At 37.0% G+C, this 9,467-nt stretch overlaps 2 protein-coding genes across 2 annotated transcripts; both read left to right on the plus strand.

The window, feature by feature from the left end:
- On the plus strand, window positions 1-1,191 carry LOC142615969 (uncharacterized). Its single transcript, XM_075788866.1, has 2 exons — window positions 1-106; window positions 239-1,191. Exons 1-2 carry the CDS (start codon window positions 1-3, stop codon window positions 1,189-1,191), a joined length of 1,059 nt encoding a protein of 352 aa, XP_075644981.1.
- A 3-nt stretch (window positions 1,192-1,194) lies between these two features.
- LOC142615971 (uncharacterized) lies at window positions 1,195-2,256 on the plus strand. Its single transcript, XM_075788867.1, has 2 exons — window positions 1,195-1,550; window positions 1,656-2,256. The coding sequence occupies exons 1-2, from the start codon at window positions 1,195-1,197 to the stop codon at window positions 2,254-2,256; spliced, it is 957 nt and encodes a 318-aa protein (XP_075644982.1).
- The last annotated feature ends 7,211 nt before the right edge of the window (window positions 2,257-9,467 follow it).

Raw genomic sequence — 9,467 nt, forward strand, 5'->3', positions numbered from 1 at the left:
ATGAGTTCTGAAAGTGAAAAATCAACTGAGTCAACTGCTCCTCTATGGAAATATGTTACTAAGTTAGAAAAAGCAAGTGGTGGTGGTGGGAATGTTACTTTTAGATGTAACTATTGTATAAAAAACTTTCAAGGGGTCTTTTTCAAGGGTGAAGGCACACATGTTAAAACTGCCTAATTTTGGAATACAAGCATGTCTTAAGGTTGGAGATGAGTATCAGAATGAAATGCAAAATTAGATGATGTGTATGAGGAATCTTTGCGTAGACTGAAGAAGCCTAAGCTAGTGTCTTTACCAACTGATTCTGCTAGTAGTCCTAATTTGGGTTCTATTGAGAATAGTGCAGCTACAAGTCATCCATTTTTTCAGAATAAAGGGGTTGGGAATTCTCCTTTAGAGAAGGCTTTTAACAATCAATGTCAAGAGCAATTAGATTCTCTTATTGCTAGAACATTTTATTCTGCTGGTTTACCCTTTCACTTTGCTAAGAACTTGTATTGGATTGAGATGATCAAATTTGCAACTAATAATAATAATTTAGTGGGCTATGTTCCTTCGGGTTACAATAAATTAAGAACAACTCTGTTGCATAAAGAGAGGGCACATATTGAGAAGTTGTTGAAGTCAATTAAAGAAACTTGGAAAGAAAAGGGTTTAAGCATGGTAAGTGATGGGTGGACAGATATTCAAAAAATGTCACTTATCAATTTTATGGCTACATCAGAGAAAGGGCCACTTTTTATCAAATCCATTGATGGTACCAAAGAGTGCAAAGACAAGCACTTCATTTCTGACTTGTTTCTAAAGGTTATTAGTGAGGTTGGGCATCAACATGTTGTCCAAATTATTACTGATAATGCATCTGTTTTGAAGGCAGTAGGATCTATTATTGCAGCTGAATATCCTCATATATTTTGGTCACCTTGTGTTGTGCATACCCTCAATTTGGCCTTAAGGAATATATGTGCACCTAAGAACTCTTTGCAGAATGAGGTTCTATATAATGAATGTAAATGGATTGCACAAGTTGCAGATGAGGCAACTTTCATTCGTATTTTCATCACAAATCATTCTATGAGATTAGTAACTTTTAATTCATATTCCCCTTTGAAGTTACTTGTTGTTGCTGAAACATTTGCTTTAATAATCATCACGCTTAAAAGATTGTTTCAAGTAAAACAACATCTATGAAATATGGTCATTAGTGAGGAATGGATGTCATATAGAGAAGATGATGTAGGAAAAGCTCAAACTGTAAGGGATTATGTTTTGAATGATTTGTGGTGGGACAAGGTTGAATATATTTTGAGATTCATAGGACCTATTTATGAGATGCTTCGAGTGGCTGACACGGATGCACCTATTCTCCTTAAGGTTAATGAAATGTGGGATTCCATGATAGAAAATGTGAAGAAAGAAATATACCGGCATGAAGGCAAGGAAGTCTATGAGGAGTCTCCATTCTATAAGGTGGTACACAATATACTCATTGAACGGTGGACTAAAAATTGCACACCACTTCATTGTCTAGCCCACTCCTTGAATCCGAAGTAATTTTTCTATCTCTTTAATCTTTTTTTTATATATTCTTTTAGGCATTTTTAAACGAATAAACTAAACTCATTAATTGTACTTATTTATTTTCTTTTAACTAGGTATTATACTAATCAATGGATCAAGGAAGTCAAAGGCCGTGTTGCGCCACATAAGGATGCTGAAATTTCTAGGGAGAGAAACAAGTGCCTCAAAAGATTCTTTCCTGATCTTGATGATAGGAAGAATGTTGATGTGGAGTTTGGTTTGTTTTCAGGAATTATGACTTATGATGATGAAAACATGGATGATAGGTGGACCTTTGATCCAATGCTTTGGTGGTCAAATTATGGGTCCAAGTTACCAATGCTTCAAACTGTAGCTCTAAAGCTTCTTAGACAGCTTTGCTCATCATCATGTGCTGAGAGGAATTGGAGTACATATGGCTTCATCCATTGTATGAGGAGGAATAGAATTACTCCTAAACATGCTGAAGATTTAGTGTTTGTTCATTCTAATTTTCGACTTCTTTCAAGGAGGAGGGAAGAGTACACTAAAGGAAACTCTAAGAAGTGGGACATTAGTGGAGATACTTGGGATGAACCATTTGGAGGACCTGGTTTGCTTGAGATTGCTCATCTCACACTAGATGAGCCAGAGATGGAGATAAGTCTTGTTGAGAATGATGACTATGTTGATGACGATGATGTTGTTGTTTTGTGATATTCTTGAAAGTTTAAAACTTGTTTTCCTTTTATGTTCTTAGTTTGATGTTGAACTTGTTGTTCTATGGTAATCTTGAAAGTTTAAAACTTGTTTTCCTTTTATGTTTTTTAGTTTGATGTTGAATGTAGCCTATTTAAACTTTTGGTTTGTACTCTAAACATTTTATGTGTATTATTGTACTACTTTGGGTGTTAGTTTACTTATTTGTAGTTCTTACATAATTTAAATTCTAGATATAAACGTATTTTATGTCTAAAAATATTTAAAAAAATGCCTAAATATAAAATTTAATTAATTATTTAATTGTCGTACCCACGTAGTGTCGTACCCTTATTTTTCAAAAATTGTCGTACCCTCATATCCATACTCGTGTCGTATCTGTACCTGTGTCCTTGTCGATGCAACTTAGCTTACCACTACAAAACAAAAAATCCTCCCACTAATTACATTCAATCTTCTATAATCACGATAAAGTCTCCCTTATTCTTGGGCTAGATTTATTTTCCTTTCTAATCATATTCAGCTTTTTTTCTTCTTAAGACTTTGTTATGGTCATCAGCAAGTTTTTTTGTACCATAGCTTTTCTTTTCTATAGGCAAAGAAGTGCATAATATGCAAAGCAGTTCTGGCGAAAACTGAAATAATTCTGGAAGTGATTTAATTTCTCCAGTATGGTCATTTCAGAATTCTGATGCGTGTACTAGAGGGCCCTTTTCAATTCCATTAAAAGGGAATAATACCATTATTAAGTATTGGTCTTTGTGTAAGTGTTCGTGCGTGTGTGTTCTATTTATCTATGGGTCAAAGTGCATGGCTTCAATACTTAATTTGAACACTTGTTTCTTGAAGTACTAAACCCATCCTAGATCTACCCAATTACAAGTAAAGTACATTTTGTCAAAGGATTAGCCAATTACATAAAAATATCCCTAACAATCTCCCATTTTGGCAATTCGTGACAAAACTACAACAACACAAATAATCATGCGAGAAGTCTTAAATCACTCAACTCATAACTACTTGTTGAAATACAACATAAATCTAACCCTAACATAAACTCTTGAAAAACTTTGCAAGAAGAGAGTTCATGGCATGGTAGACTTTAACAACCTGTCTTTCTGAAACACTTAAACAAAACTCATCAAAGCATCATGTGTGAAACATATATAAAGATTACATACATAAAGAACATGTGTATAAAGGGAGAAAATAAACAACACATGTAGAGATAGGTGAATAAAATGAACATACATCATCATCAATATATAAGAAATTGAAATACAATGTATGTCATAATAAAATGGTCACAAGACCAGTATACAAGAGGTTAATGTAAAGATAAGAAAAGAAAATACATGTAAACCTCACTACATCCCTCAAAACTATAAACACTCCCCCTATAAAAAATGCCCTATACTAACTCTCCCCTTAAGTACAAGACTACTCTCAAACCAAAACTACTCCCCCTTTTTATCACGAATGACAAAGGGCAAGTCACCGAGAGGTCATCATCTCGTCATCACCGGAAGAGCTAGCACCATCCTCATCATCATCATCATCACCATCCTCATCAGCTGACACCTCTAGAGGAGAGGGAGAAGGGGCAAAGCTAGCCATGCGAGCTTGTTGGCGGGCAATGCAACCAAATCGGGTGTTCATCTGAGACATCTCATCTATGAGATAGTTAAGACGACCACCAAAGTCAGCCTCCATCCGCTGAAGCTGCGCCATGATGGCCTCCAGAGTCACTCCACCAACTGCGGAGGTAGAAGGAGCCGAAGAAGGATCAGTAGAAGCTACGGGATCAGTCGTCTCCACACGTGGCCGCTTCAGTCAAAGTTGCTCCTCACTTCGCAGAACAGAATTAGCGTTGGTGGTGAAGAAAGGAGAGGAAGGAATGTCAACAGAGAAGTTTTGAAGGATCTGCGTGATAGCCGAAGGAAAGATGAACTTATCATGGGTGACAATATCTAAGTACACATTCAGAATAGATGTGATGAAGTGAGAGGGAAAGTCAATAGAAAGATCTTCCATCAAAGCAAGAAGAAAATGAGCACGAGGCTCAGTGATGGAGTTATAGTTAGACAATGGGGTAAGAGTAAATGTCATCACCATGTTAAGAAACCTCGAGCCTTTGGAAAAATACGAGCATGGAGTATTTAGCTTACCACCCCATGTAAAAGGAGTATCACAAAAGTGAGAGAGAAGCTCGTCTCTAAACACAATCCGAAGACGCTCACAGCCAGGGTAGTCAGGATGCACTACCCTTGGAACATGTAGTACCTTGGATATAAGATCCGGAGTAACTACGATACGTGTACCTCAGATGTAAGTAGCAAACCGAGGGACAAAGGTATCGATGCCATGTATATTAGAGTAAAACTATTGTATAAACACGATGGGACACCTTAAAGGACTCTTACAGAGAGAAGCCCAACCCCGAGTTCGAATGACACCGGGTAAAGGAGTGTCGGTAAAGTCCGATAGGATAACCTGATGCTCCGGATGAATGCCACGTTTTTGGAAGTTCTCTGAGAAGTCCTTCTGAGCCTTCCCATCACAGAACCGGATGTGAGAGGGAGGATCAAAAGAAGAAGAAGACCCAGAGCCTCGAAGAGGGTTCTGAGCGGAGTAGATTTACACTATTTGGGTGCCATAGCAGAGTCTATCCGAGAGAGAGAAACAAAGAAAATAGAACACATCACAACCAGAAAAAGAAAGAAAAGAAAGAACGTATGCATGAAGAATGCATGAACATGTGATGTGCAAAAATAATAAAACCATCATGGGTAAAACCCAATCCAACCTAACAGCACTCACAATTTTAAACAAGCACACAATCCTAAAATGCATGAAACATAGTTATAATGCATAGAGAAAGCAATGCATGATCAAATAACAACAAAATCACAAAGTCCAACCCAAAAATTTCAAGAAAAATTCAAAAACCCCAAAATTTTTTGAAAACCCCCAAAAAGATCAAAACCTAGGTCTAAAATGCATGAATGCATGTAGAAAGAGAGATTAAGAGGTCTTACCAAGTGATTTGAACTTGGATAGGGCCAAAAACTTGATGGGTAGAAGGATTTTAGAGTGAGAAAAGGTTTTGGGTCAAGAGAGAAGAGTTTTCTATCGAAGAGAGAAGTGAGAAATGAAGTCTGAATTGCGCATGTGCTATATATAGAAATCGCAACTCGATGGATCGAAGATGCTATCGAGATCTGTCGAGCACTAAATCTCGACCAAAATGAATCTGTCGAGGTGCTGTCGAGGATCTGTCAATGGCAAAACACTTCGTTGGATCAAGAAGCTGTCGAGAATCTATCGATCACACAGAAGGCTCAGAAAAATTGGTTTGATGGATCGAGAAGCTGTCGAGATGCGGTCAAGATTCCATCAAGAATAAACCCAGAAATCTCGATGGATTGAATATCTATCAAGATGCTATTGAGGCTGAAGAAAGAAAGCTTTGATAGAAATGGAATCTGTCAAGGATCTGTCAAGAAGCTGTTGAGCTTGAAGAAAAAGAGTTTTTCAAGGAGGAAAAATACATAAAGATGAATGCAACAAGCAAGCTACTCAAACAAAGATCCAAGCAACATGTTAAGCTCTCAAAACATCTCTCAACATTTAAGCAAAGCATCCATAGATCCAAAAACACACACACACACTAAACAAGTCTAACAAATTTTATATTTCAAAAAACAAGTTAAGACAGTTTAGTGAGGATATATTAACACATGTATTCCTTGTAATAGCCAAATCACATTGTACCTACACATGTATTAAAAGTAGCAAAGAGTTTTTGCATGTTGTGTGTGAAAACATAACAAGTGTGCACAAGTTTCTCATATTATAACGATTTGAGATATGAGATAATCAACAATACTCACACACAATCATAACTGTTTGATGGGAACTATCACCTTCAAGGTACATTATATAACTCCCACATCTCCTAGAAACACGCTTGCAACCATATTTAAAGGCATTTTTATTCTTTTTTGCTTTTATATTCTCTGTATATTTTCTTTTTGAACATATCATACATGGGCATATATAGAGAGAGAAGAAATATCCAATTATGTAGGCCAAAACATCATAATTTGCTATGCTGAAGCACACAGATGTTATACATGATTGGTGGAATTTAGTGGTGAGATGGTTATTTATGCCTTTCTCTTAGGATTTTTTAGTCATTCCCGTCAAATAGAGTGATATGAGTATTAAGTGTAAAAGAGGCAAACTTAATCGTACTCATCACAAACACGAGCCACAAAGCTCACTTGCTTAGATGTGCATTAAAGTGCTCATCTAAGCTACAAGTGATACAAAATTTAGAAAACTTTGTTTTATTGGCCATCCAAGGTACACAAGTACCAATATACACAAACACACATTGTTTTTATATTTTTCTAATTTTTCATTTTTTTATTTTTATATAAAACAAAATAAAACAAAATAAAACAAAACTGAAAACAAACAAACAAAAACATGTTAAACAAACAAAGCATAAAACTAGATGGAAATGCATGAGAAAGAAGAAAAAGTGACTGAATCATTTTGAGCCTTTTTCCTTCCACACCTTGAAACCTTTCCTTTGTGCGAACTTTTGAACCAGAGGATAGGAGGAAGAATTGAAACCGTTCAAGTTCAAAAGGAATAAGAGGGCCTTAAGAAGATCTCCAAGAGTACCCAAAGATGGTGGAAACTAACCTTGACTACTAGATAATAACACACTATTGTTTTGTTGAGTGGCTAACCACTTATAGCAATTTGGACGAGTGTGTCCTGAAGCTCCACAGTAATGACAGAAATGTGGCTTCTTTGGTTGAGACTTCTTATTATTGTTCTTCTTATTCCTAAGGTCTCTAGTCTGTTTCTTTTATAGCTTAGGGGGTGCTCCTAGAATAGATTTTCCCTTGTCTATGTTCTCACTAGTTATTTCAGTTTTAGATTCATTGTTCTCAGAATTAACATCATTAGCAGGTGAGACAAAAACAATGCTACTAGAAGAGGCAATATGAGAAGAGTTAGAGAATTCATACCCCAAGCCGGTTCTGTCAGAAGCTAATTTCTAGAGGTTCAGCATTTCATCCAGCTTTGCACTAGAAGTCCTCTCCAATTGAGCTCGAACTTGGAACAGTTTTACATCAAGCTTCTTAGTTCTTTTAGCCAAGAAATTGTTCTCAAACCACAGTGCTCTAATGACTTGGTTGGCTTCATCAACCTTGGTAGAGAGCTCCTCTCGTTCCAACTCCACTTTACTAAGCTTTTTAGTGGACAACTTATACAACTTTTCATGCTTTTTAGACACCTTATATAACTTTGCATAGGCTGTATGGATGTCATCTTGATCATCCATGTTTTCGAACTTAGATTCCACCAAGTCCTTTTCTTAATCCACTTCTTCTATGATCCCTTCAGTAGGACCCATTGTGGTAATGAAAGCACTCAAGATTCCCTCGTCATCACTGTCATCTGACTCAATCTCAGGCTCAGTATCACTTAAGGTAGCAGCAAAAGCCTTGCATGTCCCAGTCGACTTGAGATATGTTGGACATTCTTGTTTCATGTGTCCAAAACCTTAACATCCAAAGCACTTTGATCTGGAGGGAATACTATATTCACCGCCATCCCTAGCATCCTTCTTCCCTCTATCTTGACTTTTAAATTGAGAGGAACTTGATTGCTTAAGGTCCTTGTCAAAACCTTTCACATTGGCATTCTTCATGAACTTCTTGAACTGCCTAGTGATGTAGGACTTCATCTTAGAATCTTCATCATCTAAAGACTCATCAGTCTCATTACTCTTGGCCTTCAGTGCCATGCTCTTGCTTCTGGTTCCTTTCCCAAGTCTAGTTAAACCCAATTTATAGGTTTGCAAGTTGTCAATCAGCTCTGTCAAAGGAATGGTGTCAATGTCCTTCGATTCTTCAATTGCTGTTATCCTAGCATGAAATCTCTCAGGCAACGACCTTAGCACTTTTCTCACAACCTTGGGTTCGGGAATAGTTTCCCCAAGATTAAAGGCTGAGTTGACTATGTCCTTGAGTTTGGCATAGAACTCATCAAATGACTCATCCTCCTCCATCTTGATTTCCTAAAAGATTGTAGTAAGCCTTTAAAGCTTGGAATCTTTAACGGCCTTAGTTCCTTCATAAGTTGTTTGGAGAATGGTCCATGCCTCCTTCGCAGTTTCAGTCGAGGATGTTTTCTTAAACTCCTCATTCGTGACCGCACTGAATATGGTGTTTAATGCTCTGCTGTTGAAGTTTGCCACTTTGATCTTTGCATCATCCCAATCAGCTGGCGCTTCCTTTGGCTTAGTCTAGCCAATCTCCACTGCTTGCCACACTTTCTCATCTAAAGATTGCAAGAAAGCTCTCATGCATACTTTTTAGTATGCATAGTTAATTCCATCAAATAAAGGAGGTATAATTAAAGACTGTTCTCTATCCATAACAAATAGGTGTCAATGGATCACAGCAAAGATTAAAACCTAATCAGAGTGTAACTGCTCTAATCCCACTTGTTGGGTCAAAATGAATTGACCCCTTGCAAATTAATTAATTACCCAAGTTAATTAATTAGTCAAATTATATGCAATAACGTGGTAGCACAAATAAATCACTAAATAACTAAATGCAGCAGAAAATAAATTTGACACAGGTGATTTGTTTACAAATGGGAAAAACCATCGAGGCAAAACCCCACTAGGTGAATTTAAGGTAAGTACTCTCAAGAATCCACTATTATCAATCACAAGCGGTTACAAGAATAAGGAATCTTACCAAACCCTATGGCCTATCCCGAAATACCAACCTACAGTTGAACCCTTACCCCAATACCCAATTGGACTTGTATCGTAGTGGCAATCTCTCCATTCAATGCACGAATCTCACTACATGACTAACCAATGATGCATGGATCCCAGTACATGACTAACACACCAACTTGAGGCTGATTTTTGGCAACAAAGTTCTTTAGTTCATCAACAATGAAGATCAGGAAACTCTTTGGTCACAAAACCCTTGACGTAAGGACGCAGTAGCTTCTACAGAGAGAATGATAAACTAGGTCACAATATGCTTGTATTCTGTTTGTAACACTTTGACGGCCTTTAAAATAAGCCTTATATATGTCTAGAGTTGTGAGAAAAGAAATCCTATACAAATACATAAGCATATGCGTGTAATCAGATCTGG

Source organism: Castanea sativa, chromosome 11 (assembly GCF_040712315.1).
Source record: "Castanea sativa cultivar Marrone di Chiusa Pesio chromosome 11, ASM4071231v1".
In the NCBI taxonomy this organism is placed as follows: domain Eukaryota; kingdom Viridiplantae; phylum Streptophyta; class Magnoliopsida; order Fagales; family Fagaceae; genus Castanea; species Castanea sativa.

Excerpts from the sequence above, each read along its gene's own strand:
- LOC142615971 (XM_075788867.1), top strand. The coding sequence starts at position 1,195 with ATGGTCATTAGTGAGGAATGGATGTCATATAGAGAAGATGATGTAGGA. Across the intron at positions 1,551-1,655 it reads GCCCACTCCTTGAATCCGAA|GTATTATACTAATCAATGGA; the intron begins GTAATTTTTCTA and ends TCTTTTAACTAG.
- LOC142615969 (XM_075788866.1), top strand. The coding sequence starts at position 1 with ATGAGTTCTGAAAGTGAAAAATCAACTGAGTCAACTGCTCCTCTATGG. Across the intron at positions 107-238 it reads TGGGAATGTTACTTTTAGAT|ATGATGTGTATGAGGAATCT; the intron begins GTAACTATTGTA and ends ATGCAAAATTAG.